The sequence below is a fragment of the Dryobates pubescens genome, chromosome 2, assembly GCF_014839835.1.
Source record: "Dryobates pubescens isolate bDryPub1 chromosome 2, bDryPub1.pri, whole genome shotgun sequence".
In the NCBI taxonomy this organism is placed as follows: Eukaryota; Metazoa; Chordata; class Aves; order Piciformes; family Picidae; genus Dryobates; species Dryobates pubescens.
In genome coordinates, this window is record NC_071613.1 from 38,529,140 (window position 1) to 38,554,045 (window position 24,906).

Below are 24,906 nucleotides of genomic sequence, written 5' to 3' on the forward strand. Positions count from 1 at the left end.
GCAGCAGGAAGGCTCAAATGCCTGTGGGTGTTTACTGGACAGTGTGATGGGATGGCCTTGCTCCAGGTGTGACGGGATAGGGGCTGTGCCCAGTAGGGGCTGGAGGCCCTAGCCCCCCACCAGCCCTCTGGCAAGCTGCAGGCTGCTCCTGGTGAGCTGTTCCCTCACATGACTGGGGAGGAAATGCTGCAGCTCCCGTCCTACTCCTGTGCTGCCGCTGACCCACCTCTCCCTGGGATTTATCCCTGGGAGCTGGAAGCAGTGGCGAGTGGGCAGGGCAGGGGCAGGACCCCCCTCCAGCATCCCCGCATTACGGGGATCGGGGGGAGGGGGCCCACATCCAGCCCGGCACAGCAGCGGCACAATACAGTGTCCCCCAGTGCCACCGCGCCCCGCCGCTCAGTGTCTGCAAGAAAAGCTGTAACCCAAGCCACGAAAAGAGCAGGAGAAAAGAAAAGGGTATTGAGCGGCGGGGCTGCTGCGGTCGCCGGGCAGCATAGAGTGCCGGTTGTTAAGCGGCTGCCTCGCTTGCAAAGGCTGCCTTGATGAAGTGTGAGACAGCACTTCTGGAGGGACGCGGGCAGGCATTCTCACTCCATCTTCCGCTCACAGTGCCGCTCTTTATGTGCCTGACATTTGCTCGTTGGAAAGGCCCCGAAAGTCAGGGGGAAAGGAAAACATTTCCCGCAGCAGGGCTGGAGCGGCGCTGGGAGGAGTGCCGTGCTGTGCCGTGCCGTGCCGCGCTGAGCTGGGCTGGGTTGGGTCGGGCTGCGATGTTCGGCCGTCCTGGCCTCACCGTCTGCTCTTCCCCGGGGTGACCCCTTCACCTCTCAGCAGCTCTCCAGCTGCCTTCCCCTGCAGCTTCCTGCCAGGTGTGCTCAGCCTGGCTCCCTGCCTGGGAAGCCCTGGCCATCCTGCCCTGCCTGCTCTACCGGCGTCCTGGCAGTGCCGCCAGATCTCCCTGCCGCCGCCGCTGCTGCCGCGCGTTCCCATGGGAGTGAATGGTAGGGAGTGATGGGGACAGTGCAAGCTCAGGACAGGTCTCGTAGCCATCTGCTGATGGGATATGCAGTGCCCCAGAGGCTGCCACGTGCTGGGGTGAGTGGTATGCAAGCAGACCCAAGGGCTGGAGGAGCTGGTCCAAGGGCTGGACCACCAGTGGGTGGTCAGTGTGGGGCAACTCGGGGTTGTCTGGGGTCAGCTCAGAGTGCTTTGGGGCTGCTCTGCCCCCAGGGAGAGGGTTACTACCCCACCAGCAAGCTGGGGTGGGAGGCCAGGCTGATGTGTCCTGCTCCATACCGGGGGGATGAGCTGCGCTTTCCCCTCCCCTTGATCCCCGCATGAATGGAGCAGTTCAACCCCCTCCATCTCTATCCTCCTGCAGGCCGATTCTGGTGGGTTCTCTTGATTAGCAGAGGCTGGGTGAGCAGCCAGCACAGATTGGTGCTCATCTACCTGGATCCCAGGGAGAATCTCTCCCCAGCCTGACTGACCCTGGCGTGACTATGGACAGAGATGCCCAGTGAGCCACACCAGCCCTATTCCCAGGAGCACTCACAAAGTCATGTCAGGGAAGAGCAGCAGGGGCAGCCTGGCCACAAGGCATGGCAATGCCTCAGTCATGGAGTCTTTGCCCTGCCCGCCACGGGCTGCTGCAACATTGCCAGGCTTTGCTCATGCCAATGCAGTGGCCATGCCCATTGCCAGAGAGCCATTGCACCATTCCTGGACTGCTGCTCCACCACGACACTTCCACGGAGCCCTGTGGCAGGGGGAGGCTGGGGAAGCCATGCCCCCCCCGGCCCACACCCCTTGGCTCTTGGCCTCGACAGGAATTATTAAGTGTGCCCCTGTGGAGCATGTGCTGAGGCTGGCCACGGGAATGTGGGCAGATCTGACAGAAGCCACAGCTGCCAGGCTGTAATTTCCAAACAGGCCCTGTTCACTCTGTTTTCCAGTTAAAAATATATTAAAAAATAGGAATGTGGGGTTTGTAGCAAAGAATGTTGGTAACCACTTCGAATGTCTGGTGTGATAATGAAAGGGTCAGTCCCCAGCTTTGAGCATGACTGATTTAGACCCTTGTGCTTGGCACCCAAGGGGCCCAGCATGGTCCAGCCTGCCTTCAATACCCTCCCAGGCCTGGGCCAGGGGAAGGTGATGCTTCTGTGTCGGTGGCGCAGTGTTGGGCTGGGTGATGTGCCCCTTCTGCTCACACTTTCAAGAGGGCATCTTAATCTTCATCTCTTGTGACCTCTCAAGAAGGGAATCTGAACAGGGATGGCAAAAGGAGAATGCCTGGGAGATGGGTACTGTACCCTGCCCACCACTGGCCCTGTTGCCCCCCAGTGCTGGATCTACAGCCCCATAGCAGAGCCCTCAGGATGGAGGGCAGCAAATGAGGCTTCAGTCCAGCTCCCTGTGAGCTACCCCCACTGCTGCAGGGCTGGGCATGACTTACTCCCAGTATGAGGTCAGACACCTGCCCCCTTCACCGGGCGCCCACCCGTCTGGGCTAATCGCAGCTCAGGGTGTGCTGCAAAGCCTCCGGTGCTGCAGCCACAACCTTGAGTCACTCCTGATACCGGGGCATCCCACTTGGCCTTGTGGCCAGATAGTCATAACATGTGGGACAAGCTGTGCCAGCTCCCTGGGTATTGCTCCGCAGTGCCCAGCAGGCCGCGTGGGGCAAGCTGGCGGGCGCTGCCCTGGGTGCCAGCTCCTGCCACTCCCCGGGCCTCGGGCGTCATGTTTACCCTGGAGATGGGGAATCAGAGCCAAACAAGTCACTGGAGGCCAGTGCTGACATGGTAGTGGGGACGAGCTGACTGCACTGGGGTTAATCTCAGGGATGTGCTGGGGTGGCAGGACCAGGATGGAGAGGAAAGACACCAGTACCCTGGGCTTGTCCCCCTCCGAGCCCCTTGCAGGGACATATCCTTGTCCCTCTCAGGCTCCGGGGCCATCAGGTGGCCGAGGGCTGGCACAGCATGCTCGGTCCCTGCTGAGTCACGGCTCTTCAGGGAAACGCTTCCAGCTTTGGTTATAAACCCATTTCCCTCCGGGGCTGTGAAGCACGGCCCTCCCATCCTAGCCCGGGCCAGCTTCTGCGGCCCAATGGCTCCGAGCCCACGGGAAGGGCAGTGGCAGGAGGTGGTGAATCCCAGATTCCACTCTGGGCTTGTTGGAGCTGGGCTCTTCCCAGAGGTATGGGCAGCAGGTACCCTGCACCTGCGGATGTCTCTGCCATCTCAGATGCCCATCCCTCTCAGGGGGCTGGTGGCAATGGGCATCCTTCTTCCAGTGCTCCCCCCAGGGTGCCACCCCTGAGGGGATGTGTGTGCCAGTCTTGTGGATAGGGTGGTTGTCAGTGTGGTGGACACTTCACAGTATTGCCCATCCCCAAGGTCACCACAGGGACACTCGGGGCACCCAGGACTGAGCACAGAGTGTCTGTCTTGACCGGATCCTCCTTTGGATGCTGGAAAGAGGAGGGGACTCAGGGACTTAGGATCACAAAGGTGATCCTCCAGGGGGCTGGAGTGCCTGCCTTATGAGGACAGGCTGAGAGAGTTGGGGTTGTTCAGCCTGGAGGAGGCGCTGGGAGACCTTACTGTGACCTTTCAGGCCTACAGAAAAGCTGTGGAGGGACTCTGTCAGGGAGTGTAGTGATAGGACCAGAGATAATGGTTTGAAACTGAAAAATGGTAGATTTAGATTAGATATTAGGAAGAAATTCTTTACTGTGAGAGTGGTGAGGCACTGGAACAGGTTGCCCATAGAGACACTTTCATCTCTGTAAGTGTTAAAGTCCAGGCTGGGTGGGGTTTTGAGTACCCTGGTCCAGTTGAAGATGTCCCTGCCCGTGTCAAGGGGTTGGAACTAGATGAACTTTAAGGTCCCTTCCAATGCAAACCATTTGGTGATTCTGTGTCCCAGGTGCCATCCTGCACTGGAGCCTGCATCCTGGATGGGTTGGCACAGAAGAGATTGGACAGCATGTTATGCCTGGGTGCATAGCCTGCCCCATCACCCTGGCACTCCCCAAGGACCCCTTGGTCGCAGGGAGAGGGGGTGGGCAGCAGTGTAGTGGCACCCATGGCTGGGTAGCTCTGCAAGGGACTACCATGCCCTGCTGGGGCATTGACCCACGCAGTGCTATCTGGTACACTTTGCTCACTCCACTGCTGTTCCTGGCTTTCCTGGGAGCTGCTGTTTGCTTTTCTGTGAATTATGACTCCAGCTTGTGCCTTTGATCTGGGCTGTGTCGGCCACCCATTGCCAGCCCCTCTCCTGCCTTTGAAGTGCAATCACCTTCCTGGCTTTGGATGCTGCTTTTGCAAACTTAAGTCTAACTCTGGCCCCATAGGGTGAGACACCCTGGGCAAGAGCATCCCTGGGGTGTCTGAGGTGCTTAGCATCTCTCCTCCTCCCTGGGACGTTGTGATGGGCCAGCACAGCTCCCAGCTTGGAGACCAGGCAAGGAGGCATTGAGAGATGTGTTTGCCCAGTGGCAAGAAATCCCAGGGATGCTGTCAGGGTGCTGGGACCAGAGCATCGCTCCTGTGGCAGTGGGTGGGGTCACAGGAGGTGCAGCAGAGAAGTTGCCCAAAAAGCAGACACTGATACCATGTGTGTCGTACAGCTGAGGAGACTTTCATGCCCATGGCTCCAGGAGGAGGGATGAGACCAGCAGGGAAAGCACCTTTCTGGGCACCGGCCAACCCATCCTGGCATTAGCCCTGCCCACCCTCCCTGTCTGGCAGGGAGCAGTGAGAGAGGCTCAGCCTGCCCTTTCTGCCACTGAGAAGCTGGGGACAGGCTTTGGACTCTGGCCTTGAGTGGGTCTGAACTTCCCCATCCCCTCCCGACTCGGCTGGCCCAGAGGGGATCCAGCCTTATCTGTTAAACTTTGTTCTTCTGCTGTCTGGGTGTGGAGCAGTGCTGAGATTAGTGCTGGACCTTTGACACACACACACACACAAAGGCACTGCCACACAACCAGCCGGGCATGCCCCCGGCGCCATGCTCATCTCCACACGGCTGCACACACACAGGCACACAGGCACACACACACAGAGTCACACAGACACACACACAGACACACAGTCACACAGACACACACACACACACAAAGACACACAGACACACAGTCACACAGACACACACACAGAGTCACACAGACACATACACACAGAGTCACACAGACACACACACAGTAACACAGACACACACACACAGAGTCACACAGACACACACAGTAACACAGACACACAGACACACACAGTCACACAGACACACACACACAGTAACACAGACACAGAGTCACACAGACACACAGACACACAGAGTCACACAGACACACACAGTAACACAAACACACACACACAGAGTCACACAGTCACACACACAGAGTCACACAGACACACACAGTAACACAGACACACAGACACACACAGTCACACAGACACACACACACAGTAACACAGACACAGAGTCACACAGACACACAGACACACAGAGTCACACAGACACACACACAGTAACACAAACACACACACACAGAGTCACACAGACACACACACAGTAACACAGACACACAGACACACACAGTCACACAGTCACACAGACACAGTCACACAGACACACACACACAGTAACACAGACACAGAGTCACACAGACACACAGACACACAGAGTCACACAGACACACACACAGTAACACAAACACACACACACAGAGTCACACAGACACACACACAGTAACACAGACACACAGACACACACAGTCACACAGACACACAGACACAGTCACACAGACACACACACACAGTAACACAGACACAGAGTCACACAGACACACAGACACACAGAGACACACAGACACTCACAGACACATGCTCACACTCAGCTGCACACCCACTCCAGCGCCGTGCCCTACACCCCCCCTTGCAGCTCCCCTCCAGGGCACACACGCATTTCCCCATCCCCACACGTTTGTTTGCTGCCTGCATACTGTGTTGGATTCCCAGTGGAGCATGGCTCTGTCCCAGCCTGCCAACTTCCCTGTCATGAGAGCCAAGGTTAGCTGTGCACGTCAGTGTGGCCCAGAGAGTGAGGGTGGCACAGTCCTGGCAGAATCATAGAATTGTTAGGGTTGGAAGAGACCTCAAGGATCATCTAGTCCCAACCCCCCTGCCAGGGGCAGGGACACCTCATACTAGATCAGGTTGCTCAGAGCCACATTTAGCCTGGCCTTAAAAACCTCCAGGGATGAGTCTTCTACCACCTCCCTGTGCAACCTGTTCCAGTGTCTCACCACCCTCATGGTGAAGAACTTCTTCCTAACATCCAATCTGAATCTACCCATTTCTATTTTTGTTCCATTCCCCCTAGTCCTATCATTACCTGACAGCCTAAAAAGTGCCTCACCAGCTTTCTTGTAGGCCCCCTTAAGATACTGTAAGGCCACAATAAGTGGAAGGTGCAGGCAGGAGGAAGGTGGCTTCCCTACATCAAGACTGGATGGAGAAAGGATGCATGCAGCAAGCCAGGAGCTTCTCTGGCAGCCTGGGAGCAAACCTGGGCATCTCTCATCTTGCTGTTGCATTGTCCTCACTTGCCATAGGACCACTGGGTATGGCTTGTGCTGTCCACACAGACATCACTGGAGGCAGTGCTGGCAGGCAGGGTCTCATCCCTACCTTGTGCCAAGGTCCTGCCCCTGTTGAAGGCACATTGTCCTTATCAGCAAGCTGTTGCCCCAACGCTGCTCCAGCCAGGGAAGCTGCAGCCCTTCCCATGCGATCTGCGGCGTTTCGTGGGTGACTGTCAAGCGTCCCCAGACTGTCTCTGAACGGGAGGACACTGCCACCCCAGCAGGTGTGTAGGGGCATGCACATGTGTGTGCCTGCAGCTGGGGAGCAGCCACATCCTGCCCACTGTCAGAGGCGGCTGGCCCCATGAATTGTGCTGCAGTCCCCGGGGTGAAGTAGATGGAACTGGTGGGCAGAGGGATGTGTCTCCTTCCCTGCCCATGGCAGGCTGTCCTGGCAGGAACTGGCTCTCGGAAGGAGATTTCCAGGCAGTGATGGTGCCTCTACTCTCTCCCACAGAGCCTGCCCCAGATCTGCGGAGCGGGAGAAGGGCAGGCATTCACCTCTGCTCTGCAGCAGCTCTACGTGGCAGTGACACAGCAGGAGGCCAAGCAGAATCAGAAACGGCGGCGCTCGGGTGAGGAGCCCCATGGCTGTGGGATGGGGAGTACCTGAAGCAGCCGGTGTGCCTGCAGCTGAGTCCCCCACCCTGGGGGAAGGGGAGTGGGGCCCTAGGTGCAGCTCAGCTCATGCAACAGTCTCCTACTTTGCTTTCTCACCCCGGGCTGTGCTCACAAACACAGACACCATTCCTGGTGTGGATTTGAGCTTCCCAGTGCTCCCTCATCTCAGTCCTAAATTGCATCTCTTTCTCCTGGTACCAGAGGATGCTGAGGGCCTGGCATCTGCTGCAGAAACCACAGGACATCCCCATCCGCCATCTCCATCCCAGGAGAATGAAACAGCATTTTCCAGTGAGCAAACCATGGTGAGTTCAGCTCTAGCAACAGCCTCTCCATACCAATAGCAGGATGGAGCCCACACCTCCCTTCCCTCTTTGCATCCTAGCCCTATGCCACTCCAACATGGGCCGTGGGCCTCAGCTTTGTTCCTAGCCTATCCTACCTTGTGCACTCTGACTGGGGGTTGTGTTATACATGTATGGTTTCCAGTCCCCCATGGAGATGACAAGTCTCACTGCTTGCATATGTGCACTCATCCTGCTTCACCAGGGCAGGGCAACTGACACTGCCTCCCCTTTGCTTCCAGCCAACCTCCTCCCCAGCTCGGAAGCCCCAGCTGCCTGCAGCCAAGGCCAAGCCAAAGAAGGCAAAGGGACTCTTCAGCTGAAAGGTCACTACCAACCACTCTGAGAGTCTCTGCTCCCCCAAGGATCTGGGGTAGAGAGAAGCAGTTCAGAGCACTCACTCTGCCCCCACTCCCGCATTTTCTGTCAGACCCTCTCCAGGTAATGATCCCCTCTCAGGGTGTCTCCAGCCAGAGACATGGTGCATCTCCTTTCTTCATTGGTGTCATGGGACCCTCTTTTCTGCCTCCTCCCTGGTGCAAAGTTTGCCCAGGCTGCCAGTGGGTGGAGTCAGTGCTGGACCTGGAAAGCATGGGACAGATGCTGTTGGGTGGGTTTGGGGCAGCTGGGCCTCTGTCAGGGCTGTGGGATTTGGCTGCTCTTGTGTGGGTTTGCAATAAAGAGCTGTGTCTGGGTGAGATTCACTCTCCTCTTGCTCTCTCCCTCCTGGACTCTCAGTGTCCAAGCAGGGGTGCAGCCTCTGGTGCTGCTGAGTCCTGCTATCCTAAGGGCTTGCAGTGGCTCCAAACAGTAAGGAGCTGTGAGCAGCTCATTGCTGTGTGGCAGGAGACAGCTCCTAGCCCATGCTGTCTCATCCTAAGAAGCAGTACATGGGGTTTGGTACACAAGAAGACCTCCAGAGTCTGGGGACGCAGCATTGTAGGAGGATGGAGCACACATTCTCCTTGTCCCATGCTGGGAATGCACCCTGTGCTGGTGCCTGGAGCCAGATGAAGCCCCTGCAGCTGCATGTTGGCAGCGGCAGCCTGGATGTGCTAAGAACCATCGTCCATTTGCAGGCAGTTCCCCTGGGTTTAGTGGGCAGGTGGTAGGGGGTTAATGGGCTCTGGCCTCCCATGAGCAGAGAAGAACCAAGCCCTTAATACAGTGAATGTTCCTAGGTCTGAGAGCAGGTTACAGATACTCCCTGAGCACAAAGCATCACCTCTGTCCCTCTCTCCATCCATCCACCCACCGTTGCTCTTCTCTTCCAACACCTGAGTCCACATGCTTCCTTTAGAGCTGCTGTGCCTGAGCCAGATCCTAAAGCAGCAGGCAGCAAGCTGGGCAGCACTGCTGCAGGCACTGACAGTGCCCTTCTCCCAGGGCAGGGTCTCGTGCCCCTGGCTGCCCTGCTCCCGGGGTCTGGGCCAGCCGCAGTCATGCTGCCTGCTCTCTCAGGCGGCGAGGGGGAAACAAAAACATCCGGAGCAGCCCCTGTGTCTGTGGAAGGGGAATGAAAGGGCCTTTGCTGGGCCGTGGCTGGCCGGTCCCAGGGCGAGAGCAGCCGCTTGCTTTTTATATTTCCTCTCTGAGGGAGCAGCATGCAGGGCAGGGTGGGTGGTGGGAAGGAGAAGCCATGGGATGAGGAGCTTGTGCCAACAGCTTTAGCTACCTGTCCTACCTTTTCCCATCTGCCAGCATCTTATCCTGGCACCACTGGTCTGCCTGATGGGCACTTGTCCCAGGGAGGGTCCTAGTACCAACTCATGGGGGTAGGACTGGGGAAACAGGAGTTTAGCAGCAATCTGTTTCATGTGTTGTCTGTCATGCAACCCCTGCTCCATCAGTGTGGGCTCAATCTCCTGGCCTGGGAGCTGCTTTGTTCCACGCCAGGTCTCCCATCTCCTTGATGGGCCTGGACTCCGTGCTGCTTTACCAAGCATGCCAGGACCTGCAGGAGAAGGATTCATCAAACCAGGAAGGGCATCTGGCTCATCTGGCCCCTTTGGGACTGGGGGGGCATCAGATAGTGGGGGGGCACTTTCCTATCCTGATGTGCCAGTGGCTGGTGGGCTCTGTAAGGGAGCAGGTGATGCAAACCAGCACCTGCACCTCCAGGTCATTCCATCTGCCAGCTTCACCCAAGCTGTATAGTTCCTTCTCTCTGGGCTGCTCAGTTCAGGGGGCCTAGTCCAAGAAGTGTGGCCCAAGAGCCCTGTGCTGCTGCAGTGCGAGTCCCTCCAGGGAGCCAAGGGCTGGATGAGCACCCTGGCAGGCATGGGCTGGGGTTAAAGCCCTGCTGCAGAGACAAATGCTTCTCCACTAACCCTGCTCCTATATCTGGGAAATGTGAAGCTGCAAGAGAATGGTTGGGGAGGAAGATAAATAAAAGCAGGAGAGTGAAGACATCAGGTAGAAAAAGAGCTCTGCCAGTGCCCCACAGTCCACCAAAGGGCCCCAGCCCCCAAGACTTAAGCATGGGGCTGCTGGTGCCTCCCTGTCCCAGGTTGCTGCTGGCTCCAGGGAGTGTCACTACTCATTGTCCCATCCTGTCTCTCTGGGGTCTCCTTCCCTGTCCCCACCCCCTCCTCCCTGGAGCCGGCTGGATTTGAGCTCCCGACACACATTAAAGGCCACAAGTTCGGCCTCGGCCTCCATAAATTTGATTCCATAAATATTAGTTTTCACAGGGTTTAATGAAGCCGTTATGCCGGGCACGGCCCAGCACCCCGACCCGTGCCCTTAATAAGGGCTCTGTGGCCTCGATTAAAGGGACCTTTCAATCGCTGTCAAGTATTTTTAGAAAAGGAAAAGAGGAAAAAAAAAAAAAAAAGAGAGAGAGAGCGAGAGAGAGGAGAAGAAGACGACCAAGGCAGCGAACAGGGGAGAGGAAAATCCCAAACCGGTGCCGAGCAAAAGTGGAGAAACAGCACCACCTAGACCGCAGCGTCCGCCGCCGCTGCCCGCTCCTCACCCGCCCTGCGCAGCGCCCGGCTCCGGACACTCCTGCGGGGCCTGGTGCCAGCTCCCTGCCCCCCGCCCCGGGCAGCCTGAAGCCCAGCGGGCTGTCTGTGAGATGCTGCCCTCCCGCTCCGGGCAGGGACAGGGCGGGTGCGGTGGTGGGGAGAGCCGAGGGGCGGAGGAAGGAGGGTCTCGGGCATGGCCGGGTCACAGGCAGGAGCAGTACGTGGTGGCCAGGTGTCCCGGCAGAGCCTGAGGGTGGCTGTGTGCTGTGGGAGATGCTGTGTGATACAGTGATGGACGCTGTACTTCTCCCACCTGCGCTGGAAGGTAATTCCTCCTTGTGACCTACTGCTGCGGCAGCAAGTGTCCCTTCCCACCAGCTGCCCATGCAGAAATCCCCCCTCACTCCCTGGTTAGTCAGACCCTGTTGCATCCTCCAGTCCCCTCACCATGCACCCAGCCCTGCCTGGGGCTCCTGTCCCACTTGGGCCCATATGCCATTGGGCTTTGCCTGGCAGGGACATGGGCTGGCACTGGGAATGCAACATGGAGAGGTGATGGACTCTCCACCCAGTGACAGGACACTGCTAGCTGTAGCCAGAGCTGATTCATGATGCTGAAGCTTCTGCATCAGTAGTAGCTACTGTCATGGACAGCCTCAGCTCCCTGTCTGTATCCTTGGGCCTCTGGAGGACATGGAATGCTGTACCAGCAAAGGAAGGGCTATTCTGCTTGCTCTCAGCCTGGAGCTGCTGGAGTGGTGGACAAACATGCGTGACATGCACACTGCATGTTGGCAGGCTGCAGAGGTTATTTGGAGGTCTGGCAGAACTTAGGACACATCTCACTGGTGATGTGCTGCACCCACCAGACTCAGTGCCATCCCAAATGATCCTGTTCCTCAATGCCTTGTGGCAGCAATGATCAAAGTGGGAAGCTGGTCTTGTTCTGTTGTGGGGAGTACAAACCAACCTGGAGGACTCCGTGGACCTAGCCCAGGCCCCAGTTTTCCCATGCTGGTGAAGCACAGAAAGCTGTGCCCCTTCTGTAGCCTTGGCAAGCCATGGGCAGGGATGGGGAATGGTGCTGTGACATGCCTCTGCTGTCTCTGCTGATTCATTTAGAATGTTCCACTGGAAGGATCAACTGAAGAAATGTGAAGTGTGGTGTCAGGGGCTGCTGGTAAGACCCTCTTGCTCCACTGTCATGTTCAGGAGCAGTGGGACAGCCTCACCATCCTGCACAGTGGCAGATTTTCACAGATTCTCTGGACACTATGTTTGGCTATGCAAAACCAGAGCCAGGTTTTGGGAACCCAAAATCGGTGTGAAAACCTGATGGAGTGTGGCTACTGAGTACAAAGACGTGGTAGAGACACCTGTGGCCAGGTGCACTTTGCCTGGAACTCCTGCAAAGGAAGTGGTTCTCTGGGGCCACTGGATAGCAGCATCCCAAGCCCATTGGTGCTGTTGGCTCCTCAGCCTGCATCGCTTTACCCAGGTTGCTTGGTCCCGCTGAGGCTACCACAGCTCTGCAGCCAGAGCTGGACTTCTGTTACAGCCTGGCCTCTCTATATCCATAGGAGTGACCCATGCCCTGTGTCCATTGAAGAGCTGGAGAGGGGACATCCCTGAGAGAGTTGTGCACACAAGGATGTCCCAAGGCACTGCCTCACCTGCGAAGGTCCTAGGGAGCTGGAGGGGGTGCAAGCAGAGCCATGCCAGATCCCTCCCCGGCACATAGCTGGGGGAGAATCAGGGGGGCCCTGCGAACCCTTGCTCCTGAAATCAGGGTGTTGTATTTACTTTCCCCTTTTGGCAGCTAGAAGGGGAAGCCCATCCCAGCCCCTCATTGTTGTCTCAGCGAGTTAATCAGATGCCATAATCCTGTTGTGGAAATATCGGGCCTCCCTGGAAACAATGGGGAGCGAGAATATTGTGGTTAAATTTCAACCAGCTGCCTCCCTGCTCTGTTTGATCCCCGCCCGCAGGCCCGGGCCCCTGGCGAGCAGGCGGTGTGGTGGGGGCCGGAGCCCCGGGGGTGCCACCTCGCGCCCACGGGACAGACCGTGGTGTGTTGAGGGGTGCAGGGTGTGGGACGGACCGGGGGCGCCTCGGGGTGGCAGGGCTGCCCCGGGGGGCAGGTGGCAGCGGGTACCCCTGGTTGGGTGGGCTGCGGGGCTCGGCTCGGGACGGGGGAGGAGGCTGCGGGCGGCCTGGGGCAGGTTCCGCGGGGAGGAGGCGAGAGAGGGAGGGCACAGGGAGGCTGGGACACGGGCAGGGTGCGGTCCTGGCGGTTCCCGGTCCCGGATCTCTTCAATTTCCCCTCTCACTCCTGCCCGGGGAGCGGAGGCAGCAGCGGCTCCGGCTTCAGCCCCGCCGCGCTGACCGCCGAGGCTTAAACCGCGGGGGGCTCCGGCAGCACCGAGCCCCGCGCCCCGCAAGCGGCCGCTCGCCTGCCAAAACAAACGGCCCTTAGCTATTTATTGCCGCCGCCGGGCCACGGCAGCTCAGAGTGGGCCGACGCCAGCCCGCCGCACCGGGCAGCCGGGGCGCACCCGCGCCGGGCAGCTTCCGTGCCCCGCCGCTGCCGCCGCCGCTGCCGCTACCGGCACCAACACCGGCACCTGCCCGCCGGCTGCGCGCCGCATGGGGAGCCCCGGGGCGGGCGGCGGGAAAGGCGGCCGAACCTAGCGGGGCCCCCGGAGCCGCCGGTCACCCCGGCCGCCCCGGGGCCGCCGGGCGCGCCATGAAGCCGGCGCGGCTGATGCTGCTGCTGAGCGGGTGCGCGCTGCTGCTGGCGCCGGCCGTGCGGGGCTGCGGGCCGGGCAGGGTGGTGGGCAGCCGCCGCCGCCCGCCCCGCAAGCTCATCCCGCTTGCCTACAAGCAGTTCAGCCCCAACGTCCCCGAGAAGACGCTGGGGGCCAGTGGCCGCTACGAGGGCAAGATCGCGCGTAACTCGGAGCGCTTCAAGGAGCTCACGCCCAACTACAACCCCGACATCATCTTCAAGGACGAGGAGAACACCGGCGCCGACCGGCTCATGACCCAGGTACGGCCTCGCCGCCGCCCGGCTGCCTCTACTCCCTCGCCGGGCACCTGCAGGCACCGGGACTGCCCCGGCCTACCCCGCGCCCCGTTCTTGCGGCAGCAGCACGGGATATGGCGCTGCGGCTTCCCCGTCGTGCCCCAGGCATCCCGGTGCCCGGCCCGGGCTGCCGGCTGTGCAGCGCAGGCATCTCCCTTCGGGCGCCGCAAAGCTCTGCCCCCTCGACTAGGCGCGCTGGAGCCGGCAGCACGCTGCGTCTGATACGGCAGCACACTGCTCCCGCAGCCGGCAGCACCCTGTCCCCAGAAAGGGCAGCACCGCAGCCTGTGGCACCCATGCCTGCTGCACCCCGAGCTGACAGAACGCTGCCCTGCCTACCCATGTCTTCCACCCTCTGAGCTGGGAGCAGCTTGCCCTCCAAGCCGGCAGCAACCTGCCCAGGTGTCCCCCGAGCCATGCCATAGTTGGTCCCCGATCCAGCAGCATGCTGCCAAGCCACCCGCAGGCCGGTAGTGCTGTGCCGGCTATTCCCTGAAAGAACAGCAACTTGCCCCGCTGCACCCATCGTGCCTCTCCTCTCTGCCTGCCGGCTGGCAGAACAACCAACCTGCCCACTGGAGCCGAGGGACAGAGCAGAGCCCGGTGTGCTGGCAGGGAGGGGAGTAGGCAGAGTTACAAGCTAGGCTTCAGGAGCACCCTTGCTGACTTTGTCCCCATTCTGTCCCCAAAACATTGTTCCGTGCCTCAGTGCCCCTTATTCTCTCCTGCCTCAGGTGAGGTGGTGAAGGGTGCCCAATGGGGTCTGCTTGCTGTGCTTGGGAACAGAGACAACTTGTTATTGCAAGTGCCCTGTTGCAGCCAGCTTACAGATGCCCTGGGCCAGAGGGAAGGAGGAGGATGGGGGGGGTTGTGGACAGAGGACAACAGCAGAGGTGGGGGTGATGCTGGACGAAGGTTACTCTGTGTTTTAATATTGCCAGGAGAATGCCTGAGGGTTTCAGGAATGCAGATAAGGAGCTGCACGGCCTTGCTAAGAAACCTGGCCACCAGCCTCAGCACTGTGAGACAGCCTGACCAAGCTCCCGGGGGAGGAGGGGGGGAGCTGGAGCTGCCCCACTGACCACTGCACCCCCGGGTCTGAGGCTGGCAGATGGGTGAGCGTGGGTGGCTGTGGAGATAGGCACAGAGTGGGGCTCTGGCCACAGTTTTGGACTGAGGTGTTGGTAACAGTGAGAGAAGCAGCTGCTTGGGTGCTGGGTTGACGGCTCTGCCAGTGCCTCAGGGAAGGCACCGTGGTCCAGGGTGGTTCTTGTCTGGGGACTGCATCAGAGAAACTGAGACCCCCTTTGAAGCAGCAGGAACCTGGGGAGTTGCACAAGTAATGGTTGCAGATGACTGGAGCTCTAGGGCTTGTCATCCCTGTAAACAGCTTCAGGAATACTTAAGGAAGCGACGAGCTCCACTGGTCTGTGCATCAGGAAAGTGAGTGACATCATATTACTCAAGCTGGAAGCAGGAGAGAGCTTCTGGTTGCATTTGCTCTTGAGAATGCTCCCACCACCTTGCCCTAACTCAGCCGGTGCCCCTCAGCATCCCTGAGAGAGGATGTCTCAGAGGTCCTGTGTCCCACCTGCCAGCCCCACACTTCCTGATGTCCCACTGCCTTGTTGGCAGGGTACCAGGAAACTCCTGGTCTTCTTGGGGTGCCCAGATGAAAGCTCTTACCTCAGCAGGGTCCCTAACCACCACACATCCATACACAGATGGGTACTGTGGTGTCTTGTACAGCTCTGCAGGGAATTGTCCCCATTCCTATGGAGGTGGCATGACTCCTGGCATCTTGCTGCCATTCCACAGACCTCTGGGCTTGTCCTATGTCCCCTGGGTATGAGAGATGCCCCCAGACGTGGGAGCTCTGGCTGTGGCACCATACCCTGTGTTGCTGCAGGCTGGGGAAGGCCATTGACCCAACTCCTTGTCCCTTCCCCCAGCGCACTGGCTTTTACTGCTGTTGACTCACTTCAAACCTGTTTTCTTTCCCCAAGTCCAAGGGTCTGGGTGTCCCAGGCAGCCGGAAGATGCTGCCTGCGTTAGGGGGTGGGTAGCACTGCTCTCTACCTGCCTTTTCTTTATCGTTTCATCTTCCTCAAGAATTCCAGTGTGTTTGCTCTTGCTGGTCCCACTCGGAGGTGCTGAGATAAGGCTGGAGGTAGAGCTTGCCTCACCTCTCCCTAGCAGCCTGGCCCAGGAATGTCCAAGGCCCCCAGCCACCATGAAATTCCAATCCCAAACTTCTCCCTACCCTAGCCATCACCCCTGTCAGTTATAGTTAGCCTAACTGGCATGGAGACCGGCTTTGCAGTGGTGAGGAATTTCTCACGGAGACCTTGGAACGAGACTCTTGGCTTCCTCCTGGAGAAATCTCACCTTATGGGGAGGATGCTGGTGGGACTCCTCCTGGCCAGGCTCTGGACATGGAGATAAGCTGTGGCCAAGCACACTTTGTCCCCAGCCCTTCTGCTGAGACTGTGGTCATGCCTGAGTACCCTGTGTGGCTCCCCTGAGATAGCCCTGGGGTCACAGCCGACTGTGCTCCATTTTGGTGCTGTTCCCTTCCTTCCAGACATGCTGCCTTCCCTAAGGTCCTGGACCTGTTCTCATTCTGGACATGAGAGGGGACATGTCTATGAAGATTGTCAGGGAGACCATCTCTGCTCAGCCCAGCCCAACGTCCCCAGGGTCTCCACTGGTCTTCACTGTGATGTGCATGGGACAGCATGGGGCCACTCAGCTCAGCATGGTGGCATGGGGCACTGTCCTGCATGTTGTCTGGAACTGCCCAGTCATCAGTGCCACTACAGAGACAAGCTGTTTCTCCCCACTCACACACTGTGACCACCCACCTTGCCCCAAGACCCTGACATATGCCTGTTGCATGTCTCACCTTCCCAGTTGGGCACCAGAACAGCACTGGAGCTACTGAGCTGTGACCAAGGCTCAATGACACATGACCGACCTTGGACATGCCACTCCAGCCTGGGCCCCATAGGGCCCCTGGACTATGGTGGCATTTCCACACCTTTGCAGTCACCTTGCAAGATCTCAGGCAGGAGGGGGGCCACTGAGGCAAGCATGGTTGCCCTGGTCTTCAAGGCTGCTGTAGCCCCTCTGGGTTGTGTGTGGGGAAGAGGTGGGCTCTCCCTGCAGCTCCCAGTAAGCACAGATACTGCAGACAGCCCATGCCCCTGGGTTTCTTGGTCCCTGTCTACCTGTCTATGAAGGTATCTTGGGTAGCCACTACACATCCCTACCTGTTCCTTGTCCATCTGTGCCTGCTCCCTTCTGCTCATTACTACTTTCTGCCCATTGCTGCCTGCCCCTTGCCCATCCTTGCCCATTTCTGCCTGCTGTTTTTTCTCCCTGCCTACTGTGCCGATTCTCTGCCCATCCCCACCTGCTTGCCCTTGCCTGTCACTGCCTACTCCCTGATGATCATTGTTCATCCCTGAACATCCTCAGAACTGCCTGTTGCCTGCCTTATCCATGCCAGCTCCTTGCCCGCTGCTTCCTGTGCCTGCTCCCCACCCGTTAGTACCTGCTCCCTCCCCGCCCCTCCTCGCCCATCACTCCCCGTTCCCTGCCGGTACCTGGTCCCTGCCGGTCCCTGACCGCTCTCTGCCCCTGCTCTGACACCTGCTGGCCGCCATAGGCACAGGCAGAACCACCCAGCTCAGCAGCCCGGGGGCAGAGTGCTTCGGGGCCCTGCCTGCCACTGTTTGCCCATCCGGGAAGGCAGATGGTCACTGTCCCGGGCAGGAAAGAAAATGGTGGCGCCCTTGGGCTGGGGATGCGCTGGAAGAGGCACATGCAGGGGACAAGGCAGCCCAGGTGGGTTCTGATGGCCCTGCTCCAGGGGCTGGTGGAAGGAAGTGTCTGCCTGGGGACAGGGTTTGGAGGGTCTTGGTGTTTGTATGTGGGCAAGGTGCTGCTGTAGGACAGAAAGGCTGGTAGTGATGGCAGGAGGGGTGCCCAGATCAGGGTGCTGGCATGGGAGTAGCAAGAGGATGCTTGGAATGATGACTGGGGGATGCACAAAGACATCAGAGACTCCCTTGTCTGCCCTCATCCCTGAACCCCCTTACTGCCCTGCATGTGAGATCCTCGTGGGGCTACGGACCTTGGGAGCTGGTCGTGTCTCATGCCAAGTGGCACCATGTTTGTGTTGGTTGGGGACAAAAGTCACTCCCCTCCCTCCCCTCACCTGGGAACTGTTTGTCTAACACTTTCCTGGCTTATCTCCCCACACCCAAGGAGCGTGGGACTAGGGCAGAGGTGCTCCTCCACCCCATGCAGGGCAAAGGCCTGGCTGGCACTGCCCTTCCCAGGGCCCAGACCCTGCCAAGTGTAAGTGGGTTTCCCTGAGAGCAGCAGCACCCACCTCCCCAGAATGGGAACAGGTGCTTGAGGACAGGGGTGGGGCCCACATTTTGGAGAGGGTAGCTCCCTGCAGAAGCAGTGCTGGGGCACTTCTGAGCCTGGGGTTGTGGCCAGCATCAGGTGTTATAGCCCTGGCTCATGCTCGCTGTGATGGTCTCACAACCTATGACATAATCCTGTGGTGGGGAGTTCCAGCACTGAGCTGGGAATCGTGTGAAAATGTCCCCTACAGTGGCTGGTTTTTAGGCCTTTAGGCATTTGGGCTGGCACCCCTTTGCTTGCTTGGGGAGGACTGTAGTGGGGGGATGAGGTAGGGCAGTTGCCTTGCGTGATAGGTGTCCTGCAATTAGAGAGGATGTTTCATCCCAGCCTAGGCTGTGCTGCCCAACAAAGTGTAGAGTGAGCCTGGAGTCGGGAGAGAGATGGTCCCTTGTTGAGGTGTACACCTCTGGGACATCATGTGTCAAACAGGGGTATTGGGCATGGCAAGGAGTGTGGAGGTCATGGGATTGACAAAGCACCTCATGTTCCCAGATCTTTCTCTGCTGGACCTGCTCCCAAAGGGTCTGAAAACTCAAACAGGTTTTGTGGAAGCATGGTGGGATAGAACCTGCCAGCTGGGCAGCTAACTGCCCCCCTCCAAAAAACTTTGACTGACTCTGCCCCTCTACCCTACAGCGCTGCAAGGACCGCTTGAACTCCCTGGCCATCTCTGTAATGAATCAGTGGCCAGGGGTGAAGCTGCGGGTGACAGAGGGCTGGGATGAGGATGGGCACCACTCGGAGGAGTCGCTGCATTATGAGGGCCGAGCTGTGGACATCACGACCTCAGACAGAGACCGCAACAAGTACGGCATGCTGGCTCGCCTGGCCGTGGAAGCTGGCTTTGACTGGGTCTACTACGAGTCCAAGGCACACATCCACTGCTCCGTCAAGTCAGGTGAGGCTAGTGTGGGGAGCAGTGGGCAGAGCTAGGGGTCAGTCCCCTGTTGCAATATGCTTGGGTAGCCTGGCTGGCACTGGGGCGTGCTGGCTTTCAAAGCCAGATATCCCTATATAGGGCAGAAGGCCTAGTGGGAAGTGAATCACACACCTGTGGGCAGCAGTACCACAGGGCAAATTCCCCATCTAACTCCTGTGGACCTGCAGCTTTACCCAGCCTCTCCACCCACCTTCTTTTCCCACCTCACGTTCCCTTCTGCAGCCTGTTTCCCTACTCTGCCCATCATATCTGTCTCCCTTGCCCCTGCCTTGCAAGGATTTTTCGTGCCCGGCTGCCCATCCTCAGCCCCATCCAGCCCTGCCCTCCGCCGCTGTCAGCTGCTCTGGAGTTCCTGCTGTCGCAAGCAGCATCCGAGGGCCGAGGACAGGGACACCCAGGCAGGGATGGGCCAGGGTGCCGTGGGATCAGCTCTTTGCTGTGCAGCCTTTTCTGTGAAGAGGAGCAGAACTGGGAGCGCAGCAGGGCTGGAGGGCGCGGCGCTGCCGTCGCTGGCGGTGCGTGTTGGGGGCGGCTGCTATCAGGCCCTGCCCGCCGCCGGGACAGGATCGTGTCGGGTGCAACCTGCACCAGCCCGGGGCGGAGCTGCCTCGCCGGGATTGCTGCAGCTCCAGCGCCGCTGGAGCGGTAGCTCTGGCTGCGGGCGCCAGAGGGCAGCAGCGGCCCGCGCACGGCTCCGGCCCCGGCCACGCCGCCAGCCGCCGCGGGCTGGGAAGGCATTGGCGTGGACGCGCAGGCGGCCTCGGCTGCAGGCATACCCCCGGCATCGTGCCCGCACCGGCGGCGCTTGCACCGGCACAGGGCAGGGCTGCGGCTGCAGCACGTGCTTACAGCCGTGCCCACAGGGCACCCGCAGCCGTGCCCGCTGACGAGCCCGCGCACCCGTGTGCCGCCGTGGTGCCGAGGCTGGTGCGCCGGTGCCGCCCCGCGTCTCGTCCCAGGGTCCGGCTCCCAGCGCACTCTGCCTGTCCTGCCCTAGCCCGCGGCCAGCGGCCTGAGACCCCCCGACGCCAGCCTGGCCCCCCGCGCTGACCCCGCTCGCCGTGCCGATGCCAAGACGGGCGCAACGCCGGTCGGCGATGGAGATGGGCCGACCGCGCCGCAGAGAGCGAGCGACGAACCTCCGAAGAAGAGGGACAAAGTGTGGGCGAAGGACCAGGGCTCTAGTGCCCCGGGGCACGCTGTGGGGCTGGACAGAGGAAAAACGCCAGGCTCCGAAGCAAGAACCGTGATCTCAGAGCCTTGTGACTGGCCAGAGGAGTGGGCCTATGTCCCTGGAGAAGGATGGAGGCACTTGAATCTTGGGATGCCCCCCTGGACCACTTGAAGAGGGTTGCCATGACCCAGGCAACAGACCAGGGCCCCGCGGCCCTGGAGGGCTTCTGGAGGCTGGCCACAGCCCCCTTAACTCTGCAGCGGCCCCTCAGGGGTCTGAGTCCCCCATATTTATTCCTGAGGCCATAGGGATCCCAAGAGTGTGCAATGGAGGCTGTGGGCTTGAACCCTGCCAGAGCTGTGTACAGAGGGCAGCCGGGCTGTCCCTGCCTCTTAGTAAATGGCTTTTTATTTTTGTACAGATGGCCACATGGCTTGTTGTATGTGTTGTGTCTCCTTGCCCCCCCTTCTCCCCCCCGTGCACCCCTCTATGCCCAGTGCCTGTGCCCCTCAGTTCTGCCAGGCGCCCCTCTCACCCTCCTTCCAGTCCCTCCCCATGGCTCTGCTGCCTGCCTGAGGGTGAAGAGTGCAGGATTTGGGATCCGGCCTCAGGGGCAGTCATGGGGCAGATACTGCACCTTATCTGAGCAATAAAAGGATTCTGTCCCAGAGATGGATGCCTCTCTTCATGGGCCTGGGGTTTGGGATTTTGTTCTGCCCAAAGCTGGGGAGCGATGAGGGCGGTGCCATCTGGGTGAGGGACACTCAGGGATTAGATGAGGGAGCTGGGAGAGGGCTCTAAGGGAATCTGGAAGTTTGAGACTGCGTGCAGACAGGAGCAGAACCCTAGATGAGATGCCCATGGCAGGTGGTGGGAAGGCATCATGTAGACACTAAGATGGGGATTGCTGAGGGAGCTGACCACCATTCCTTGGGAAGCCAGAGTTACCCTCCCAAGTGCCAGGACGGGCCCCTGTTGACACTTGGTGACTTGCTGCATCTTTTAATCTGGGAAAGGATCGTATTGCTGCTGTGCCACTAGCCCAGGGGACAAGCCCAGGGAGCTTGGGTGCTTTACCCTGTGACAGGTACTAGCAAAGCCCTTACCCTGAGGCTGATGGCTTTCGCCTGATGATGGCCATAGTCTGTGACATCCCTCTGCAGCTCAGAGAGGAATTCTGCTGGCATCAGTAGTGCATGAGTGAGCTGGCAGGAGAAGGGAGCAGATCTGCAGTGTGGGGTGGAGAGGTGCTGTGGGGCTAAGGGGGAGGATGCTGCATTCTGTGCCATTCCTTGCAGCATCTTGCCCAGCAGTGCCTATCCCTGGCACTGCAGGGGATGAGGATTCTATGGGCATGCTTAGTGTGACCAGACACTCTGCTCCTCAGCCTTTCACTGGCTTAGGGCACTGCCTCCCCTCAAAAGCTTTAAGTGCCCCTTGACACTGCCTTCCACATATTGGGGCTGTGGCTTTGCCCTGCTCCCTTTGCTGGGCATATTTTGGGATCTGGCTCTGCATGAGCAGTCCCCATGCTCAGGCATCACAGCAGGGAGCAAATGTTGCCACGTGTGGTTATGGTCCTCAAGTGCTACCCCCAAGGACACAGTGACTGGGGAGGCAAGGTGCCCAGGGAGATTGGATTGGTGGCTGGGAGTATGTAGGGGACATGCATATTTGTGGTGCCAGGGCAGGGTTGTCCTTGGGTGGGCAAAGCTGGGTGGCCTCATAGGGTTCTGTGTATCATGAAAAGGCGATGCTGGGGGTCTGGCAGATGGGTAACCCTCCTGTCCTCTCTCTCCTTGCGCAGAGCACTCGGCCGCTGCGAAGACAGGGGGCTGCTTCCCCGGGCAGGCGCTGGCGACGCTGGAGGATGGTGCCCAGATGCCGCTGTGGGCGCTGCGCCCAGGCCAGCGGGTGCTGGCGATGGATGGGGCGGGCAGGCCCACCTACAGTGACTTCTTGGCTTTCCTGGACAAGGAGCCTCGAGCTCTCACCTCCTTCCACGTCATCGAGACGCGGGAGCCGCCCCGGCGCCTGGCCCTGACGCCCACCCACTTGCTCTTCGTAGCCGAGAACGCCTCAGCGCCCCCATCCCACTTCCACCCCACCTTTGCCAGCCACGTGCGCCCTGGACATTTTGTGCTGGTGGTGGCAGGGGGAGATGTCTTGCAGCCTGCCGAGGTGGTGGGGGTGCGGGACCAGAGGGACGTAGGCGCCTATGCCCCGCTGACACGCCATGGGACGCTGGTGGTGAACGGCATGGTGGCCTCGTGCTTTGCCCTGGTGCAGGAGCAACATCTGGCACAAATGGCCTTCTGGCCGCTCCGATTCTACCACAGCCTGGTGGGGTGGCCAGGGACGCAGGGGGATGGCATGCACTGGTACTCATGGCTGCTCTACCGCTTGGGGAGGCTGCTCCTGCCCCCTGACAGCTTCCACCCACTGGAGGTACCCCGGGCAGAGAGCTGAGGGTGCACCCTGGCTGTGGCCAGCACTGTTGGTGGAGGTGGTGACTGCAGGGTGGCTCATCGGGGGGCCAACAGCCCCTCACAAATCTGGGTGCCCATTGGGAGCTGCCTCTAGCCCTGCCTGCTTGGGGCACAGCCACCTTCTGGTTGGGGAGCACCGTGACTCCCTGGTGTGCCTCTTCTGTGCCCACTGCCCCCTCCTCACCCCTTGTGCCTGGGGGAAGGGAGGTGGCACAAAGGGTGCCCCTTGAACATGGGGGTGCCCCTGGCTGGATCCACATGCTGCTATTTGTGTGTGTGTGAAGTGTGTATGTGAAGTGTGTATGTGTGTGCAGAATTAGCTAGCAAGGGGGGGCAGGAAGAGGAGAGAGCCCCTGGCTGCAGGCTGCCCCCACAGGGCTTCCAGCCTGCCTGCATCGGACAGGGGGGCTTTGGGAGAGTGACCTAGGTCCCTTTTCTGGGCAGCAGAAGCATAAGTGATGCTATTCCCACCTCTGGGATATGACAGCTGGGAGAAGGGTGACCCAGGTACTGGGATTATGTCTTGCCCTGACTATGGGTGACCAAGCATGGGCAGGGCTGGAAGAGGGCAGCTCTGGCATAAAACCTCTGACTTGGTGACACATGTGCTGCTGCAGTGAGAGTGGGACCTCAAGCTCTGCCCAAAGCCAGTGCCATAGCCACCTCACTGGGCATGCCCATGGGGAGGCTGTGACAGCATGAAATGCTCTGGCTGGCAAGAAGGTGCTGTGGAGGCAGATGTGAGGGCAGGAGGGTGCATATGCCAGCCAGGAATGGGCTCACACTGGTGGAACAGGGACAGGGAGAGCTGGGGCTGCAGCTCCAGCCTGCCAGAGCTGGGGGAAGTAAGGTGGCTGAAGAGAAAGGGTGCCCTCCTCCCCTTCCTCTCTCCCTTGTCTTCCCAGCATCCCCCCCTGAACTGGCTCATCCCAAAGCCATGCCTTTCACACCCCAAAGCTAAAAGATTCCTCAAACTTCAGACCCTGTCTGGCCTGACCTCCTTGACCCTCCAGCACCCTAAACCCTCAGGGTAACTCATTGCTGCTCACCTGCTCCCAGGACCTGGAGGGTGCCCCATCAGTGCTGCAGCCACAGTTCCACCCCCAAATCCAAGCCAGCGCTTCAGCCTCAGCTGGCTGTGTGCTAGTGGAGAAGAGGGGACTGGAGGAGGCTGTGTGCCACGTCCCCCCTGCAGCACCTCTTTATTTATTTATCTGCTCTTTGTATGTACCATAGAGGGGAAGCAGCGTGGGCGCGTGTGGGGCGGGACGGGAGGGAGGGGTGGGAAGGGAGAGCTGTTTGGCTGGGGAGGGAGAGTTTCTGGTTTTTTCCTTTTCTTTTTTTTTTTTTTTTTAAACAAAAAGCAGAAATTATTTAAAGATTATTTTAAAGCACAGTTTTTATGGTGATTGTTGCCCAGGGAGAAGTGAGAGAGAGCGTGAGTGTGTCCATGAAAGGTGTACTTTCGTCTCTCCACTGATGTACCTTTCGTGAGACACGGCCCAATAAATTCATCGTCTCCCAGGCAGGTGCTCCAAGCTCTGGTGTGGGGAGGGCAGGCAGGGACTGGGGATGCTCACTGCCCGTCATAAACAGGGCAGGCAAGGCTAGAGGGCATTTTGCACTTCTCTAGGAGCAAGATTTGGCCAGCCCAGTGCCCCTTACCTGAAAGGCCAAGCTCTCCCTTCGCACTCCCCTGCGCCCTGGGGAGGTGGGCAGCTGGAGGCTGCAGGAGTGACGCAGTCTACAAGGGAGCAAGTGGCCATTGGGGCCACCTGGAAACAAGGGCAAGCGGGGCAGGATGCAGGAAGGAAAGCTACCCTGGAACTGACAGGGTCAGCTTTTCATCCCAATCTGAGCCCAGTGACCCAGCACCCAGTCACGCTGGGACAAGTTCCCCCACCATCGCTATCAAGACAACACCCACTAACCTTGTGCTCCCAGAGAAAGTGCTTTACCCTTTACACTGGGCTTCTAATGTCACTGCTGGCTTTGTCCCCTTGCCCCTTGCTAGCTTTGTCCCTACTCTATCCCATCCCCATGCCCACAGAAGGGAAGAACCACCAGCCAGAGCCCTAGAAAACTCCCCCACACTTTTCCCATTCCTCTGTGCACCCACTGACCCATCTCAAAGCTATACTGCTGGAGAAGCTGGGAACAGGGTTCCTCCAGGACTTTCCCTGGAC

General features: G+C 59.2%; 2 protein-coding genes across 3 annotated transcripts in view; both read left to right on the forward strand.

Annotated features, from left to right (window-relative positions):
- The window catches only part of NHEJ1 (non-homologous end joining factor 1), a 47,317-nt gene extending 39,254 nt beyond the window's left edge, over positions 1-8,063 (forward strand). For both annotated transcript variants that reach the window (XM_054168616.1, XM_054168623.1), the window contains 3 exons: positions 7,116-7,233; positions 7,481-7,584; positions 7,866-8,063. In XM_054168616.1, the coding sequence (XP_054024591.1) occupies positions 7,116-7,233; positions 7,481-7,584; positions 7,866-7,946 (303 nt within the window). In that variant the 3' untranslated portion in view covers positions 7,947-8,063. The remainder of the gene's footprint in view (positions 1-7,115; positions 7,234-7,480; positions 7,585-7,865) is intronic.
- A 4,900-nt stretch (positions 8,064-12,963) lies between these two features.
- Positions 12,964-23,527, forward strand: IHH (Indian hedgehog signaling molecule). The gene is made up of 3 exons (XM_054168634.1): positions 12,964-13,641; positions 18,754-19,015; positions 22,039-23,527. The coding sequence occupies exons 1-3, from the start codon at positions 13,339-13,341 to the stop codon at positions 22,698-22,700; spliced, it is 1,227 nt and encodes a 408-aa protein (XP_054024609.1). The 5' UTR covers positions 12,964-13,338; the 3' UTR covers positions 22,701-23,527.
- Positions 23,528-24,906: the final 1,379 nt, after the last annotated feature.